The 19,464-nt window shown below is 56.7% G+C and overlaps 1 protein-coding gene across 1 annotated transcript in view; it reads right to left on the reverse strand.

Annotated features, from left to right (window-relative positions):
* GALNT2 (polypeptide N-acetylgalactosaminyltransferase 2) overlaps positions 1–19,464 on the reverse strand; it is a 152,346-nt gene that overhangs the window by 9,535 nt on the left and 123,347 nt on the right. Inside the window, exons 4-14 of the mRNA XM_037166766.2 lie at positions 18,134–18,232; positions 17,795–17,862; positions 17,509–17,574; positions 14,399–14,520; positions 12,300–12,387; positions 11,099–11,186; positions 9,709–9,812; positions 8,607–8,733; positions 2,976–3,068; positions 2,595–2,678; positions 815–941 (exon numbers count right to left, since the gene is read on the reverse strand). Coding sequence (XP_037022661.1) covers positions 815–941; positions 2,595–2,678; positions 2,976–3,068; positions 8,607–8,733; positions 9,709–9,812; positions 11,099–11,186; positions 12,300–12,387; positions 14,399–14,520; positions 17,509–17,574; positions 17,795–17,862; positions 18,134–18,232 — 1,066 coding nt within the window. The remainder of the gene's footprint in view (positions 1–814; positions 942–2,594; positions 2,679–2,975; positions 3,069–8,606; positions 8,734–9,708; positions 9,813–11,098; positions 11,187–12,299; positions 12,388–14,398; positions 14,521–17,508; positions 17,575–17,794; positions 17,863–18,133; positions 18,233–19,464) is intronic.

Raw genomic sequence — 19,464 nt, forward strand, 5'->3', positions numbered from 1 at the left:
CCTGGGACCCACAGGGACCCGAAGCCCACAGCCTGTCCCCTGTCCCCAGGGAGCATCCTTGGTGCCCCAGAACGTCCTCTAAGGACAGAGTGGCGACCCTGGGTGCCGGCCCCCCTGCCTCCCTGCTCTACCTGAGGAAGTCCAGGCGGCTCCGGGCAACCCCAGAGTGACACCGGCGAGTGAAGAGCGGAGGCCAAGTCCTCGGGCGGCAGGCGCCCAGACGCTCCTCGGGAGGGCGCCCTCGTGTCCCAGCCATTCCAGTGTTTGACGAGGCTCCCGGGAGGCCCAGCAAGCCCTCGCCCCGCCCCTTCTCCCCGACCACAGAAGGTTTTCACGCCCGTAGCAGGCGTGTGTGTGTGTGTGTCAAACTGACGCACGTGATTACTAGTATTTTACGTCCTAAGCTATTATCATCTACTACGCAGGAAGGACTTGAGCAGTGGCCACGGAGCCCAGGATGACGTGCCTACTCAGTGGGGACACCAGAAGGCGCTCGCAGGCACAGACCTGGGGGTGAAAAAGGCCACCAGCCCCGCGGCCGGGCCCTGACAGTGGGTGGCAGTGGGTGGCAGTGGGTGCTGCTGCCAGTGCTCTCCCGGCCTGAGGCTGACGTCAGGCCCTGGGCACGGACCCAAAGCTGGGACATCCCAGGGGATCCCGGAGCTGGCTGCAGCCGGACGTGACCAGCAGAGGCCAGGAGCTTCCTCACAGACATCTCTGATGACAGGAGAACCGGGGGCTAGGACTCGTCACCTCGGGGGCCCCTCCGTTCTCTCTGGGCCTCCTGGTGCTCGAGTTCACCGCCTGCACATACCTGGTTCCCCCCGGCATTGTGACACTCGTACACTCCAACGACACCGTCCGCAAAGTGCCCCAAAGTGTCCAGGCAGTTGGTTCCCTGCTGCAAAGCCCCGAAAGCGATATCCTGATGGTCGGGGACCCTGGAAAGCAACACGAGAGTCGTCGGCTAGGGTCCGCGGGCTCGCCAGCTCTGGACGCCACCCCCATGCCGCTGGGTTCGTCCTGGGCAGCGGCAACCAGGAGGAGAAGGAGGGGCCGGGCCCAGGGCCCACCCACCGCAGGCGGACTGCGCCCGGGTTCCCAGCCCTCGCGAAGGTTTCATGTTGGAGAAGGATCGTTTCGGTTGTGTATCAGGGAAATTGTTTTGGAGAGAGAAAGCTCCTCTACTCTCCTGTCTGTTGGAAGTCGCTTGGAAAAGCCGTTGTACTGTGGGCGGATCCTGCCGCCTCCGTGCAGTGGGCTTGGGAGTTGACCTTTACCGAGAGGGAGGGGGCGTGAGGGGCTCATCGGGTGACTGGTACCAGCAAAGCCACAGTGCTGGGGCGGAGGTGCGAGCTTCAGGGTCGGCCTGCCCCCCGCTACCAGCTGGGGCGGCTTCACTCGCTCTCCCTCTGAACCTCGGTTCCACTTCCGCGTCCCCACCTGTCGCGGGTTTTCCCTCACACACGCCATTTGCAGGCCTGCAGCCCACTGCGGGCTCTCGGAAGCCCGTGGTGAGGAGCGGGGATTGTCTCTGACGTGACGCCAGTGTCACGTGGGTGTCTCCCCGCCCTGCACGAACGGGGTGGGGGTGGCGGGGCACAGGACCCAACGTCACCCCAGATCACAAGCAAAGAGTGGAACTGCAGTCAATGTCCCTCTGTCTGCTGCCGCTACCTACCCAGCCACAGGCGACTGTGACTGCAAGGCGGGCCCCGAGGGGCTGCCGCCCGCTGCTGTGAACACCCCTCACTGGCCAGGGCACAGACGGTGACTGGGCTTCCCTGTGACCAGCACCCTTCTCGGTCCCCAGCAAGACCCTCTGTCCTTGAAGGCAGAGGCACAGCTCCGCCGAGCGATGTCCCCGAGACAGGCCGTGTCACCTAGCTCTCGAGCAGAGCTCTGTGACAAGGCTCTGAGGGAGCTGCTGGCATGGAGGGTAACAATGGCGAGTCCCCATGAGGTGCTCTGGGGACATTCGAATAAGGAAAGTGCCCCACGAAGGCCGCACCTGTCTGGCAGTCTCTGAGAAGATGATGTTCAGACAGACCTACAGGCCCTCTGAGGAGGGCGTCACTGCTGCCCTGGGACACGGGGCTGCTGGGACATGGGGGCGGGGAGGTGCCCCAGCGAGCAGACACTAAGTGGGAAGAGAGGAGCAAGGGGGGCAAGGCCGCAGGTGCCGGTACAGGGGGCCGGCCACGGCGCCCGGCAGGGAGGGGCGCAGGGCAGAAGGCCTGGGGGCCGCTCCTCGGGCCACTCACTGAGCCAGTCAGATGAGTCATCTGGGTCACCAAGCCCGTCCTCTTACCAGTGGGGAATGAGCTTGGTGGGGTGACGGCTTGGAACTGTTTCAGGTCTAAGACGAATGGGAGGGTCATGCGGCAGAAGGGGAGCACGAAGCGCAGTTCAGGGAGTGCGTTCTCAACGGCGCTTGGGGACAGCTGCGAGGCAGGACACGGGTTGTCACTGAGCCCCAGCTCTGGTCTCTGACTGAGCACACACCTCACTCTATCTCTCGAGGCCTCGCCGCCTCTCTGACATCTGTTGCTTCCGAGCCCTGAAAGTTAACACCCCAGCCCCTCAGCACCTACCTCAACTCTGGGTAGACATTCTCAAGGTACCACTTGAACGGCTTGCAGCTGAGTTTCTTCCGAAGCTCCAGGCGGCTCTGAATACTGGGGAAGAGAGAACCGAGACTCTATCATGGATTTTAAGGCCTTAAGGACTGTTCCCATCATCAACCTCGGAAATCCGCCCACCAGGATGGAGCTGGGGCTGGCGGTGCAGCTTCCACTGTTCACACCTGTCTCCCTGTGACGCGCCCTGAGCAGAGGGCCCCCTCTGACACCTGGCGGCTGTTCTCGCCTCTGGCCTCAGCAGTTCTTGGGGTTCAGGCTGGCCAGAGCCCCACCCCATGTCCCTCCCCCAGGACCCCCAGCGAAGCAGCACAGGAGGGCGCAGGCGACACCTACTTGCCATAAGGGACGTTTCGGGCGGAAGGCACTGCTGCATAGTAGAAATTTTTGTACTCGTCCATCCAGACCTCTGCTGCCCGGCGGGTGTTACTAGAAACAAGCAAACTTCCTTGAGCTGCGCCCCATTTTCTGGCCGTCAGCCCCACGCGGCACCCGTCTGCGTGGAGCGCCACCGAGGACGGCGGGCCCTTCCCAGGGGCTGGCAGCTCTGGCAGTGACGCAGACAGCGGGCTGCCCCTGCTCGGCACCCGCTCACCGAACAGAGAGGACTTGCTTTCTTGTCCTTCATGGAACACAGATTATCAAGAAGCAGAAGTCAAAGTCAGGGTTCCTGCACAGGCAGGGACTTCACAGAAGGGGCTGGGGCATAATAAGGAAAGAAAAGGGGATTATTCTGCATCGACGCCGTATCAGGTGCCCACAGAAAGCTGGCACAGGGGCGCAGCCCGAATCCTGGCCTCTGCGTCCTTTGCCGTCATGGCTTTCCCACTACTAGGTAGCTCTGGAGAGCAGTTAAGAATAGGTAAGAGTTTTCATTACAATGAGTTTCTTTTCTGCACACTGAGGAGAGGGTCCTGTTTGCACAAGGAACAGTGACATGAAGGGGATGGTGGCCTCATGCCCCACATCTGGGGCCCCTCCTGGCCTGGGCAGGAAGGTCTCAGACAGAACAGGCTTTTCTAGAAGGCAAGGAAACCACGTGCTTCGGTCTCACAACCGTGGAGAAAACCACCACATGTGGTCGAGAAGCCACCGGACAAGCTGTTTGTGAAGATCCGACGTGTAACACAGGCCACCACACGCTCAGGATGGCATCCCGCCCGAACTCTCCTAAGTGTGTGTGAAAGGGTGTGAACACAGCTCCTGTGTGCGGGACACAGGTCCACGGTCGGCCTGTTCCTCAGGCCGAGGGCCGGCCATCCCAGGGACCCGCACAGAAGGCGTCTGTCCTTCCCAAACAGACAGGCAGGGAGGCAACCCGCACCTGTTAAAACAATTTCCTTCCTCCACCAGAAAGGTCACTTTCAGGCCCGGACCCGTGTGACTCAGTGGACTGGGCGCCGTCCCACACAGCAGAAGGTGGCCAGTCCAACTGCTGGTCTGGGCACTGCCTGGGCTGTGGGTTCAGTCCCTGATTGGGCCAATCCATGTTTCCCTCTCACACTGACGTTTCTCTCCCTCTTTCTCCCTCCCTCCCTCACTTCCCATCTCTCTAAATAGTAAAAAAAAAATCTCTTTTTAAAAAAGTTCTCTTTTAAATGGTAGCCAGTTATACAATTACTGAAATCATTTCCACCTGACATTTGTCCTTTACGCAAAGTGACGCAGGCGCCGTTTTCCTGCCCGGGGAGGGGAAGCTGGACTGACGTCCAGGATGCCACGTGGGCGGCAGATGAACACGCAGTGTGAACACGCCCACCCTCTGATCCCTGGAAGTTCACCTCGAGGAAACAGTCAGCTGGGAAGGAGAACAGACGCTGCGTGAAAGCAGGACCACCTCAGCATCGTTTCCAGCAGCCAATCAGACGCTACCTGACAGTCGACAGGAAGGTGCTCGAGTAAGTGACCGAGTGTGGCCACTCAAAGTACTGGTGTGCGCCTTGAATGCTGGCGTGAAATGACGCCCCCGACTCCTTGCTGGGTGCACACGGAACAGACTGCAGAACAGCACAGAGCAGGGAGGTGTGTGGACGGGGGGAGGCTGATGGGTGGATTCATCGAATTACGAGAGTGCTGTCTTTGCTAATGAGATCGGTCGTTTTTTACTTTCTGTGAGACATAGATACAACGCGTTGTAAAATATTCTTGCTGGGCCCCGGGGCTCTCACGGAGCGGCGCGGGCCTGAGCCCTCTGCCTGGCCCCACGACTTCAGTCCTCTGGGGCGTGGGCTCCCCGCAGTGAAGTGGGAGAGTCAAGGTCTCCCAGGCCCCTTCGGCCCTAATGCTTCTGACTTTACGAGTTCCAGTGGTTCTAAGTCACCTGAGTCATTGAGTCACTTGTTATCTCCTAAATGCAAAGCAAAGCAAGCTTTTTCTGTCTACTCCACAGAAAAAGACATGTAAGTAGTCTCAAGAATACGTGTTCTGTGCCATTCCATGCTAGTTTCAATTCATTCATTCTAACATTTATTAGGCCCCTACTGTATGCCAAACAGTCTTCTAGGTGCAACAGAGTGGCACCTAGAGAGGCCACTTGCATTTATTTGGGTTCTCCTGGCTTCTGCTCCCCCCACCACCCACTCAGGGCGGATGGAGCAGCTGGACTGAAGCAGGCAGGAGAGAGAAGCAGCCATTCAAGCCGGCCAGTCACTCCGCTTGGCAGTAATACTGAGAAGAGCATTAACTGCTTACACGTAAACACGAACGTCCATCCGAGAGCCCTACCCCGTGCCACACGGCCATCCTGAGTGGGACCTCCCCTGGCCTACGGTCAGCGCCAGTCGACACACACACGCATGCGCACACAACCCCCACAGTCCCGTAAGAGGCTGACTGGACGTGAAGCTGAGTGAAAAAGGAACCACCCAACTGCTCACTCTCAACAGGTTGAAAGGACGTGGCCGCCACAGCCAAGGGTCTGCTGGTGTGTCACCGTCTTACTCTTCCTGCAGCAACAGGTGCCACAGGGCACACTTGGGGATGGCCAAACAGGAGGACATGGGCTGCCTACTCTGTCCCCTCGCCCGCCACTCACCCACCACCAAGCTGGCGGAGACTGCCCTCCACGCTCCCTCCGTAGCCCCGCGGGAGTCCGCACCTAACCCCTGACTCAGCAACTGCTGGCCCTGGCTGCACAGAGGGGTGGGGACAGACGTCTGTATGTGGCAGTGACATGGGCTCTGGAGCCAAAGCTCTACCACTTGGGCCAAGGGCCAAGCCTTTCTGTACCCCAGTTTTCCTGATCTCTAAGTGAGGGTTAATAATAGCACTTCATTCATAAGCTTTCATGAGAATTACATAGGTTAACATTTATGAAGTATAGCCTGAAACTTGTAAAATGCTCTATAAACATTGGTGTTAAGTCCCCATTTTAAAATGATATACCTAGTCATTTGATGCTACCTACTAGAGGAAATCAGAGAGAACTCGGGACTGGAAAGGGGCCTCAGAAGCGACAAAGGTCCACCTCTTCATCTTTGCACAGGTCACTGAGAGAAAGGGGGCGGAGCGCCTTGCACAAGGTCTGATGGGGCGGCACTGCCCCCACACGGATGCCAGGGGTCAGTCTCCTCTCTAGACCTCCTCGCAGACCCCGGGGCTGTGAAACACAACAGGAAATGTCCCCTTGTGAAGAAGAGTGCTTTTGACAGTCTGATGGGAACTCCTTTGTAGACCTACATCCAAGATTGCTCTATCCAGCAAAGCTTTCATTTAGAATGGAAGGGCAGATAAAGTGCTTCTCAGGTAAGGTCAAGTTCAAGGAGTTCATCATCACCAAGCCCTTATTCTATGAAATGTTAAAGGGATTTATCTAAGAAAAAGAAGATAAAAAATATGAACAGTTGAAAGGACAGCAAACTCACAGTTACTAAGAACCACACCTAAAACAAAAACAAACTAAGAGGACAGCTAGATCAGGAGCAGAACCATAGAAATGAAGATCACATGGAGGGTTAGCAACAGGGGAGTGGGAGGAGGAGAAGGGGGGAGAAGGTACAGAAAATAAGTAGCATAGATGGTAGGTAGAAAATAGATAGGGGGGAGGGCAAGAATAGTATGGGAAATATAGAATCTAAAGAACTTGAGACACGTGGTCATAAACTAAAGGGGGGAAATGGTGGGAAAAAAATAAAGGGAATGGCAGAGTCAAAAAAAAAAGGAGTGCTTTTGTATCGCAGTGTGTGAAGCAGCGTCTTGCATCTTTTCACAGACAATGCCGTGAAACCCCCCGTTTGCTGGGGAACGTCGATGGCTTTCACGTCATTTGGGGGCATCTGTACGAGGGGCTGTGGGGAGAAGGCGGTGTTGCCCCGGGGTGTGTGTGTCTGATTTTGTAGGGCTCATGTTAAGAAACCACATATTTGTTTCTCATAGAGAACAAAATGGAAGTTCAGACAACCCTTAAAAAAGGATATACCTTTGGAGAGAAGGTCTTTTGGCCGGAAGCATTATTTGACATGTGACCCCTATTAAGGTTTTCTAGAACTCAGATTCTCGATGCTACGCATTCTGTTTCAGCACAACACATGAGCACTGTGCGGTCAGCTCTTAACAGAAGCTTTAAAATGCTAAGAGACAAGCAAATCATCCTCTCCGCCCCCCAGAGCACTCCCACCTGACTTGAGAGCTTGCTTTCTTTGGCGGGGGCACCAGGTCAGCTCCTGGGCGACCCAAAGCCTGGCTGCCCCCCTTCACTCCCCGCCCCCCGTCTCTGCCAACCTGTACGTGCCCCCGGCTGACCCAGAAGCACAGGGGCCTGACCCCTACGGTACAGTCCCGGGCCCAGGCCATCTCTTGCCCAGATACTGTAACAGCTCTCTGGAGTCGCCTGCCTCTGAGCCTGCAGAGGAGTGAGGGACATGCCCAACACCTTGTCATCCTGGTGTCACCTCCTTGCCACCCTCCTCCGAGCCAGAGGGCCCTCTCTAAGGCTGAAAACAGAAGGCAGGCACTGCCTGACACCCCCACTGACTGCTCCCCACCTCCCCCGCATCAGAACATCCGTCCCCCCAGCTTCCCGCCACTTACAGGGCAGGCCTGGGCTGGTCCATGTCTCCTGTCCCCTGCTCTCCAGGCTCCAGTCACACCTGGCATCCCTCTGAGCTGCAGCCCCTGGGCCGCTCATCCTGTCCTGTCCCGTCCCCGCACACCTCTCCTCCTCCGTGCCCTCCACCCAACTGCAGGGCCACAGCCTCTCTCCCCACAGCACTGACTGGGCATCCACCTGGCCCTGCAGGTGCTGGGCTGACCAGCCCCGCCTCCTTGAGGCTGGGACAACTGGCTTCTACACTGTTTTATCTTAAGCAGCTATGGAGTTCCCTAGGGGAAGGTGTGGTTCCTAGGGACTAATAATTGCTGTTTTTCTTCAGAAAGCTCTTATGTTGGCTAAATTAGCTCCACTAGCTATCATGAATCATATCTACATATTATGAGTCTTTCTGCTTGAATTTACTGCGGCTTGACTTTAATGCTGTTCACAAACTGAACCTTGAATAGTCACCTGGAATAAAAGAGTGTAAGCTCTCTTCCTTAAAAGAGCATTTTCTCACAGCATTTCTGGGTGTCCCATCCTGTGGGCTTTCACATGGGCGTGGGTCTCTCTGACCAGCCCCACGGGCACCAGGACAGACCAATCCGTTGGCCCCCAACCACGCTGTGCTGTTCTGGTCCTCACACCCTCTGCAGCCCCATCCGGCACCCCCGGTGGTCTGCATGGGACCATCGTGTCTTGCAGAGACGGCCCTGTAGGTGGCGCTGCAGAGGACACAACCTTCTGAGATGGCACCTTTGTCTCACTCAGGGTGATGCCCATGCAAAGCCCCCAGGACAGGTGCATGGGTGGCTGTTCCCCATCCCTGCCGAGTGGCGCACCACTGAAAGACCTGTTTCCCCATGGTCCCAGGTCGGCTCCTGCCCGGGTGGCGGTCAGCAGTGTGCTCATGCCTGCGCAGCCTCTCAGCCACTTACCGGGCAAAGACAGTGCCGCTGCCCCCGGGGAAAGTGTAGGGGTGCTGCTTCCGGAACACGTGCCCCACGCGGCTGCAGGGGATGATCTCCAGGCTGCCTCCGCACTGCCACACGCGGAAGGAGATCTCTGGGGTGGGGAAAGGGGCAGGGTGACCGGGTGCTCTGCACGGCAGCCGCTGGACAGGGAACAGATGCCCAGCCCCCAGCCCAGCCACGGGAGTCCTTGCTGCTGAGAGAGATGCGAGTACCCGGCAATCTCTTCCCAGAACACAGTCTGGAGTGTCCCGCAGTGGACACAGCTCCCACAGCCCGGATCTTCAGACCCCAATGGCCCAGGCAGGAAAGCATGTGCAGGTGGACGTCCTGCCTGGCTGGACTGCGGTGAGTACCCCTGATTGGCTGGAATACAGGGAGTATCCTTGACTTGCTGGACTGATTGGCTGCACTGCGGCGAGTACCCCTGATTGGCTGGAATGCAGGGAGTATCCCTGACTGGCTGGACTGATTGGCTGCACTGCGGCGAGTACCCCTGATTGGCTGGAATGCAGGGAGTATCCCTGCCTGGCTGGACTGCAGTGCGTATGCCAATGTACATGTATATGAAAACATCGACACATACACCTTAAATGTCCACAATTTTAAACGGTCAGTTGCGCTTCAATAAAACTGGAGACAAAGAGGAGGAGGGAAGACCTCACACTTCGGCTCGCTGGGAGGGCGCCTACTCCACAGCAGTGTTTTGTAAACACTACCCAAACGGAATTTCAGTCACAACGTTGAAGAGTCTGCGTTTCCCTTGGGCAGCTTTCCTGTATTCTAGCATCCTGCCCTCTCGGGACAACGTATTCCAATGCCCAACCCAAGACTCTTCTAAGAACAAAGGGGATGCCATTCATACTGATGCAGGGGACTGATTATGCCCGATGAAAGGTCTAAGTCTCTAAAAACGTTTTCCAGTCAGCACCCTGCACACCACAAACCCTTGCCTGTCTCTTCAAAGCTCCCACTGGTCCTTTCCACCCCTTCTGTGGACAGGAAAAGAGCGTGGTTTCCTGGGAATCGGAAACTGTCTGGCAGCGGAAGCCACGAGGCTCCTACGTACCCAGGTTCTCGCCTCCCCACACGTCCATCATCATGTCGTACTTCCCCAGCTCTTCAAAGTAGGACTTATCCATCACGAACAGCCCTCCAGCGATCATGGGCGTTCTAAAGAGGCAGAGAGGGTGGAACGGAAGGGGAGGCCAAAGGTCAAGGTGAGCTCACCAGCACTGTCACCCAAGGTCTTGCCCACACTCTGACATTAAAAACAACCACACCGGGTCATTCTTTGCCCAGAGCTCTGGGTGCCCTCCTGCTTTACCCTCCACTACTGTCTTCGACTGCCTCCCCCATCTGCCCTGCGAGACACCCCCACAGCGCGAGGGGCTGGACTGAGTCCCGGATAGAGTGACCACTGGGGTTGCTGGCACTTGCTGACTAGGGGCCCTGGGCAAGGTCTCGGCCCTTCTGCACCCAGATTCCTTAGAGGACTCCAAAAACACCACCATGGAGCAGCCCTCGCACTTAGGACACACTCGATGACATCAGCTGTCTGAGACAGTCCCTGTCAAGGCGCAGGCGCCTCCTCTGTCTGAGGGACCCACATCCCCGTCAGCTTGGGAAGGGATAACAATGTTCAGAGAGCCCCTACTCCATCCCAGCAGAGATGCTGTGAGAACGACTTCAGTGTCAAAGTGCTGGAAATGGTCTACAGCATGATGGTCTACGGCACGCCAGTGTACAATGGCACGCTGGTGCACCGCACAGTAGTCTACAGTACACTGGTTTACAACATGCTGGTCTACAACATGCTAGTGTACAGCGCAGTGGTCTACAAGAAGCTGGTGTACAATGGCACGCTGGTGCACAGCACAGTAGTCTACAGTACACTGGTTTACAACATGCTGGTCTACGACATGCTAGTGTACAGCGCAGTGGCCTACAAGAAGCTGGTGTACAACACGCTGGGGTGCAGCACAATGGTCTAGGGCACGCCGCAGAGCAACTGGGCAGAGCCATGCTGGGCTGGCAGGTGGGTCTCAGGGTCACAGCCCACTCTGAGGCGGTGGACGTGCACCCTGACTCCCTGCGTGGACCCGGGCATGGCCTGGGAACCGAAATGCCAGGAAGTCGCCTCCTCTGTGGGCAAACAGGAGAGCGGACCTGGACGGGCAGCTGCAGAGGGGCATCCCGCCAGGCCCAGCCCCCTCTTCCCGGGCCCCTGGGGTCAGCTTGGGGAGCCGCCCTGTGCAAGAAATGTTCTGTACCAGAAACACAGAGACACTCAGGACGGGCAGGTCTGCCTTCTGTATAAGCATCATCTGAAGACAGAAACCTGCAGATGCCCCCCTTGAGTTGACATGGGGGAGGAGGAGCTGGGGGCTCCGAGGGGGAGGAGCTCCGTCAGGCCTGTAGGGAGCCGCCTGGGGTCTCCTCCACAGCCCGGCACTTACTTTATGGGGGCGACGGGGTTGCCCTGCCGGGCCCTCCGCTGCTCAGGCGTCATGTAATCCCACTTGAACACCAAGTTCCAGTCGAAACCTGCCGAGCACGGGAGAGAGGCACGGACACTGACACACTGGCCGTTTGCTCCTGGCACCTGCCGACACTTGCAGCTTAAAAATACTAGACATCAGGGTAAGACTCACTGAAACTAGAGCAACGCAAAAAACATGACAAAACACACAAAGATGTGGCACAGAGGGGGTGACCGGGGAGGAGAGCAGCGAGGAGGGCACACTGGAATTTCCTTTCCCCAAAAAGCTTCTTCCCGGCTCCTTCTTTCAAAAGTGCGTGACGGGACCTTCTGGAGGCTGCAGGACACGTGACATCAGGGCTGGGAAGACAACAGGACTCGGACTCGTGTCGGCACATGTTCTGTCAGGTTCTCGGCTTTGCTTTCTATCTCTAACACAGCAAATGTCGGCATCGGTGCGCACTCGGCCGGAAGTTCTCTGGGGCCTGCGCTACTTCTAAGGAAGGTAAGCCATTCTGGCGCTCGGTGGGGGGAGGGTTTGAGGGCACACACTCGGAGGCTGCGAGGACCGACAGGGCACAGGGTGGCCGTTCAGACGCAGGTTATTGGACGTGAAGCAGGACCTGGGTGGTCCAGGTGGAAAGAAGGGGCCAGAACCAACCACATGTCGGTGAGATTGGCAGGACTTGGTTACTAGTGAGCAGGAGTCAGGGGTGACCAGGCATCCACTGGGCACCCAGGTGGGTGGGTTTGTCACCAGGACACTCAGGCTGCTGGAGGGGCTGCAGGAGAGGGGACGCTCCGCCCTCCCGAGCTGCTCAAACCCGAGCCCAGGGCCCGTCACACACCGACCACCAGCTCTGCGGGCTCCTCACCCCAGACGCCTGGGGTGGGAGGGAAGCAAATCCTTTCTGATGAAAAGTGACCGCAGAACTGCACTGAGCCACACAAGCCACTACAGCAGCAGAAATTCAAGAGCTACAAGAAGAACAGGAGACCTGAGAAGCCCTCGGAAGAAGCCTGGCCATTCCCTGTGCTTTATGAGACTGTGCTTGCCGAGCACAGGTGCTCGGAGGGCAGGGGCTGGCCGTCCCCATCACCCATGACACTGACGGGGCTGTGCTCAGGTGCCTCGCAAACAGGAAGAGCAAGGCGGGGGGACCGGGAGCGGCACCTACCGCCTTTCAAGTCAGCGGATGCCCCCACGTACTGGAAGTTGTCCATGTTGATGACGTCGATGATGGGTGACACGACCCGAGTCCTGTCCTGCAGCAGGAAGAAGGAGAAGGCAAGAGTTGTCAACTCCAACGGAGGACCCAGCCCCTAAAGGGCGGCGTCAGCAAGGCAGGTGCTGTGACAGCTGGCTACCTTCCTCCCTGGCCCATGCCCATGGAGACCTAGCCTTCCCAGCCCGGTGCCGTCAGGTGGGCAGGTCCCCTTCTGCGCCAAGGGACAGAGGGAGCTGGGATGGGGGAGAATGGCTCCCTGAGATGGGATGCGGGGGCCGTGGTCAGCCCAGGCATCTGTTCACTCGGTTGGAGGCCTGGACGGCACCAGTGTGTCCCGGGGTCCTTCTCTGATTTCCCAAACATCTAAACTTCAGCCCCGGCGTTGCTTTCATTCTGAGCTCAGCTGCACTTGACCGTGGGTGATCTGTGAGTGGCAGTGAACCTCAGGGACGGACCGAGGGCTGAGATGCCCATCAGCAAAGTTAGAGGCACAGGAGCAGTGTGTGGCATGCGGAGTACCAACACAACTACAACACGAAGTGACCAGAGGGTTCTGGAGGCTAAGTCTGTCCTACCCGCAATTTTGCCAGACAATACACCCCCCTACACTGAGGCACGTCTCTGTGCAGCCCTGCCATTGTTCTGCTAGGAGACCTTGTAAGCCCGAGGCCTTTTAACTTTCCTGCCTCTCCACGTCCAGACGGCTGGCCCTGGCGAGAGACACGGCCCCGAGCCAGCGGGTAACAAAGAGCCAGCACTTTCCTGAGCTGGTTGATGAGCCCCGTGTCAGCCAGGAGATAGACTCCGGGACAGAAATTGGTGTCAGAACACGGTACATAGGAGAAACACACCAGGAGAGTATGACAAAGCTCCCGGGCCACCCAGGTGCACATTTACAGGGAAACCCAGTGACCGGTGCGGGGCCTGGAGAGCAGAGAAGAAGGAAACCCTCGACACCTGGCTCAGTCGGGGCCGGGGTGTGGGAGCTGAAGAGCAGGATTTGTTCTGCCTCTAGGGCCCCTCGGCTCCTTCTTGTTTCCTTTGGTAGGACTGGCACCAGCAAAAACGAATGTCTGCCACCCTCCCTTTAGGGAGGGGTCTCTGACACAGCTCTGACAGTGCCTTCACAACTCAGGTATCTGGGGTGCAGCCTGCGTGTGGCCTCGGCTTTCCTGGCACAGCCTGGTGGGGCGAGGGGTAGGCAGTGCAAACCGGACGGGCTCTGCTCTCGGCGAGGCATGAGCAAGTGTTGTGAGAGGCCTCCGCCATCAAGCACTCGCCGAAAGCTATTCTGCCGCCTGGGCTTTGCCACCGATGTGACTTTTGGTTAGTCACTCAGGTGCCCGAGACCCCGGTTCCTTATCTGTCAGACGGCAGCGACCCCTGGACTAAAGGTCACGTACGGAGTGTCCAGCACGTAGTTAGTGACTATGATGATCACAAAGCCACCAGCTGGTGGTCACTCAGTGTTTGGTGACTTACTGCCTGTCAACTCCCTTTGCTGCCGTGAAAGAGAACGACCTTCGTTCACTTTACGTCTCTCCCGCACTTTCATTAAGCTTGCTTTTCCACTCCAAGAAAGCACTTTCTTAGCAGGGACGAGAAAGCCAACAGGCAAGCAGAAGGCAAGAGAAAGGACAGAAGGCCGAACGTAATGCCAGGGACGATGTCTGCAGGTGCGCCCGGGGTGCCCATGGGTCGCCGGCAGCCTCCCCAAGGAGCCAGCGCCTGTCCCCCTGAGCACCCAGCCCGCCTCCCTCAGCCACCAGCAACAGCGGCACTCACATGGCACTGGCTGAAGCCAGGCGGGGGTCCCACCCACTTTGCCCCTTTGCCTCGGAGACCTGGCTGCAAAGATGCAAGGGAGGCAGATCCTCCTAAGCAAAGGGTCTCACGCCCATCAGGGGACTCACCACCCTCTGCTGACCCCTGCTGTCTCCTTGCAAAGTGAGGTGCCCCCACGGAGAGCCCTGCAGAGGACCAATGTCCCAGAGGCACCTTCCCCCTCTCCAGCATCAAGGAAAACCGCAGCCCGAGCCCGACCTCACCTCGGCCACCCTCTCTAGCAGCGGCTCCAGCCAGTGCTCGTTGCACTCACAGTGGCTGTCCAGGAACGTCAGGACCCGGGCCTGGGCCGCGTCGGCGCCCCGGACCCGTGAGCGCATCAGGCCTGCAGGAGGGAGGCGGGGGAGAGCGGAGAGGGCGTCTGAGAGAAAGGCGAGCACTGCGCACACAGCACACGCACCACCCCGCCTGCCCCCCCGGCTCCGGGCCCTCTGGCTGGGCAGTTACCTGCAAACCATGCAGCAGGATTGACGCTGCCCGGTGGGCACTGAGAGAGGACTATGTTCTCAGAAATGCCGCCTCTGAGACAGGCCTCCTCACCACTGTAGTCCCCTGTACCAGGCAGCTGAGGCGCGGAGCTTTGAAAGCCATGCTCCTCTGTCAGAGCCACAGGGTTTTCCGAGGGGCTGGGCTGGGGACACAGTCGCCCAGGCACCGTATCACGTGCTAGTGAGCCAGTTCCAACGGCAGTCAATGAGCAACGTTGCAAAGAGATCACAACGCCCAGTTTTCTAGCTTTTACACCAAATTAGTTATGTCTAATTACACAAGTCACATATTTGTGATCTGTAAACAATATACATTTTTCAGTCTCACACAGTCTTGTAAACAGTGTATTTGTCCCTAGATGGCGTGGTCACAAACAGCTTTCCTATGTTTGCTGGACTTTACGTACGAAGGTGATGTGGCTGCTCACAGCCGTGACTCTGCTCACAGAGTCTCAGGTCCCTTCACATGCAGCAGTCACAGTGGGCTTTCGGTGCAGTTTACAGAGCGGGGCACCGGGGGAGGGAAAAAGGAAAGAGTTCCCTTTCTGGGGTGGAGGCGGGGCACATGGGTGATGGGGGGGTCAAAAGGCATAAACTTCAGTCCTAAGGTCCGGATGTGATGAACAACAGCATGATAACTACAATTAGCCACACGGTGCTGCACATCTGAAAGCTGCTAGAGCAGAACTTAAGAGTTCTCAGAAGAGAAAATCACTGTAACTACGTGAGGTGGTTCATGTTAATGAAACTTGCTGCAGTAATTGGTGTACAATATTCACAGGTACCCAATCCTTACGTTGTGCACCTTGAGTGGATACAATGCTACATGTCAGTCATGTCTCAATAAACCTGGAAAAGCAAATTGACGCAGAAGTGGGCGGGACAGTGGGAGCAGAGAAAAAGCCCATGAGTCACACAGAGAGTCGGGTCATGAATGTGCACTTGGCCCCGCCACTGCCATCAGATGGCCGTATGGCCGGGAGAAAGTCGCCTGGCCTCTTGGGGCCTTAACATTTCCAGCTGTAAAATGAGAGACCAGGACGAGGTCTTCAGCTTTCAGAGCACACCAGAATCATCTGAGTAGCTCTTAACATGCAGGTGCCCAGGCCCCGCCCCTAGAAATCCAGATTTTTTCATTTAACTGTGGGCATGGCCATCTCTTAAGTTCTCCAGGGATTCTAACGAGCTGCCGGGTTGGAACTGCCGGCACCACCAGACCCCGGGCCAGAACACTGAACCTGAGGCTGCTCTTCCGTTGCCGTGACAGTTTATGCAACGCATCACTGTCAGCCCTGGTGTAGCTGTTTAAACAATGGGATCCACACACACATATACACACACACATGCGTGCCCACATGCATGCACAGGTGCTGTGTGCACATCTTCTCACCTGGCCGTCAGTCACGCCTTTCATCTGCTCCACACAGACCTGCCAACCCGGCTTTACACAGCTGCCCCGCCTCACCCCCTCCCAAACAATGCATCAGTGTGGGTTTGCCCACAGGAACTGCCTCACACATGGCAAGTAGGAAGTTCATATTTAGAACACTCCCTTTGATTCGTGAGTGGTTTAAAGGCACTATGAGGTCAGCAAGTGATCTGTCGGTAGTAAAACGTCAACATGAAAAACATCTTCCTGTCCTCCCCTGTCTTGTTTCTTCCCTGGGCCAGCAGATATGTTGGTCTTAAGTCCAAAAGGTACTATGTGCCTTGTTTAGGGCAAGATGCAAATACAAAGTGCAAGATTTTGGTTTGATCTCAAGATCTGGGGTGACTGTTAGCTCGGGAGACACATGAGAGCCCAGCAAACAGAGCCGGCTCAGGGGTGGGCACAGAGGTGGGCCCACTGTGTACGAGTGTGGAACATCTGGACAGATGATCTTACACTTGGTTAAAATACGGTGCTGATGACGTGGCCCTCAGGGGCTAGAGCACCTTACTGGCTGATTGGAATCTTGCTAAGGGAAACCGCATGCCTTCGATCCAGCTGGACCGCACAAGGAACCAGAAGAAAGAGTAGACATTGATCAAAGAACCTAACTGCCACTCCAGCACCAGCCATCGGCCGCAAAGAGCAAATACGGCCCCTGTTTAAAGCTCGGCAGTGTTTCCATGCAGAGAGATTTCTCAGGGCCCTGGGGGAGCCCCCAAGATCCCTCCCAGTACTGATGCTGGGATGAGATGCTGACTCACCCTGTGGATGAGTCGGCATGGACTCATGGATGCTGACTCACCCTGTGATTTCCACTTCCTGTCCAGACACTTTAAAACAAGTCCCCCACCCCCCCATCACTCTTTTAAATGCCAATAAAGTGGACTCAGTGAGCCTAGCTCCAGCAAAGACAAGACTACTGACTGTGGAGTTTGAGGCTGGCATTTGCAAAACCCAGTAAGTGTGTAGCTGGGGTTCTGGCCCCGTTTTTTGGATGGCTCACCTTTGGCGGGCTGTCAAACTGACTCTGGGTTATTGTATCAGATGCCTGGAGCATGGAGTTATTAAATTTCCCACTGCTAAATCTTTGTTCCTCTAAACTCTAGTAGGACTCAGGGGAAACCCCCCTAGGTTGTAAAGGGAAGAAAGAAGCCCATTTTCTAAACACATCAACAAAAATGTCATTTGAACTCTTGCCCTAGTACACAAACAGTTTCAATTAGTTAAGCTTTGAACGTCTTTCCCGTGTTTGCAGGAGAGGCTCCGAGGCGGCTGTGGTAGCGGGAAGCCACAAAGAGACGGCCCAGTTCGTGGTTCCTTTAGCTGAAACCTTTAAGTTGTCACTGGGCCCCCAAAAAGTCAGCACTCGGTGCTGAATTAAGAAGAGTCTTACCTTCTCGCCGATCATTTCTGAGAACCCGCACTTTTTCAATTTTTCCCAAGAGAGCCCCGTCCTCCGCTGGAAAAAGAAAAGAAGCAAGAGTGCTTGAACCTGAGTTTCCACAGGGCTTCTGCCTTCAAGCAGAGAGGCTTAACAATCGGCAAGCGCCACACAGAGGCAGCTTTTCTCTCTGCGGCCCTGATTCGGGTCTTCAGGAGTGCGTCACTAGCGGCCACACTCCCGCAGGCAGGCGCCCAGGAAGGGCCAGCGCAGGGGAGAAGCTGGTCTTGGTACTCACCGTCGTTGCTGTAATCGTCCACCAAGATGATTTCTTTTATGAGGTGGGGCGGGCTCTTCTTCAGCACGCTGAGAAAAGACAGAGGGATCAGGTTGCAGGCCTTCTGGGGGGCGGTCACTTTGGGTGCAGAATTCTCCCATCTTCGCCCCAATCCTTGGCTGCAGGAGCCATCGGTCCCCCCCCCCCCCCGTGCTCTGCACACTCAGGTGACCTGACTGCCCCGTAGCCAGCCCCAACCTGACTGTACTGGGGACACAGCCTGTGCGCAGTGTCCCTGTCAGGGAATGCCCCCTGGGAGCTGCAACAGGTGGGCAAGAGGGTGGCCTCTCCTGGCCTCACCTGACCACTGTCCTCAGCAAGGCCGACCTGGCTTCATTATGGAACGTGATCACCACGCTGGTGGCCGGCAGATCCACCCGCCACTGCTTCCGCTGACACCTGGGAAAGAGAGAGTTCGTCCTCTGAACAAGGGACCCAGAGCGGCCACCGAACTTGGGCAGAGTGAGCGGCCAGGTTGCACACTCCAAGCTGACCCTGCTGTCTGCAGCAGACTCTGGCCTGTTCTGAGATACGGTGACAGCGGGGCACAAGGCAACAGAACACAACAGCAGGTACGTCATGAAAGACTTGGGGGCAAAGCAACACACTGAGAACGTCTCTCTGCCACGGCGAAGAAAAAGGCACTTTGAGCCCTGAGATCCCATTTCCTGTCACACGCAGAGACGGGCCCCTCTGCTTCCACCGGGGAGGTTGCTCCTCCGGGCTGGGACCAAGGCCGCTGCTCTTCCCTCGTTCTCTGCTTTGCCTACAGCAGTGTGCACGAAGGATGCCCGTGTGGCTTCACACAGCAGTCTCTGAAACCTGGCACAGCCACCTGGCCACTCCCCCTTACCCTGGACAGCAGGGACATGTGTCCCTCACCCCGCCAGGCTGGCTCCAAACAATGTAGGGGATGCTGGTGCAGGGCAAGGGACACATCGGCTCTGGGGAGAGCCCTGAAGTGCCCAGAACACGGCCATTCAGGGACCAGGGCTACACACTATGGGCCAGTCACAGTGAGGCACTTCCCAAGCTGGTCTCTAAGACCCAGAATGCAAGGGCGCAGCTTGGCTCTTCTGAAACCCAGGACTCTGACACCTGCAGGGGAAGATGCTGACTGATCAGAAGCAAGTGCTCCACACAGCCGCAGTAAACAAAGGAAGCCCACTTGTGATTCTGACCTAACTGCTTTTTATTTATTTGTTTATTTAAATTTTAAAAAGATTTTATTCATTTATCTTTAGAGGAGAAGGGAAGGAGAGAGGAAAAGAAATATCAATATATGGTTGCCTCTCATGCGTCCCCTGCTGGGAACTGGCCTGCAACCTAGATATGTGCCCTGATTGGGAATTGTACCAGCGATCCTCTGGTTCGCAGGCCTGTGCTCAGTCCACTGAGCCACACCAGCCAGGGCCTTAACTGCTTTTTAAATGCACTGATTTTTCTTGTTCATTTCCACAATTTGCTATTGCTATATCCCCTACAGACAGAAATGGCCAGCTAAGTAGGAGCAGGCTCTGCAGAACCCGTGACGGACCTTCAAGGCAAGCTCCAGACTTTGAAGAACATGCACCCAGAGAGGTGATGTTCCCAAGGATCCTGAGAGAGCACTGCATTGAGGCAGGCTCAAA

This window comes from Artibeus jamaicensis, unplaced genomic scaffold, assembly GCF_021234435.1.
Source record: "Artibeus jamaicensis isolate MK-2021 breed Jamaican fruit bat unplaced genomic scaffold, CSHL_Jam_final contig_467, whole genome shotgun sequence".
NCBI classification, from domain to species: Eukaryota; Metazoa; Chordata; class Mammalia; order Chiroptera; family Phyllostomidae; genus Artibeus; species Artibeus jamaicensis.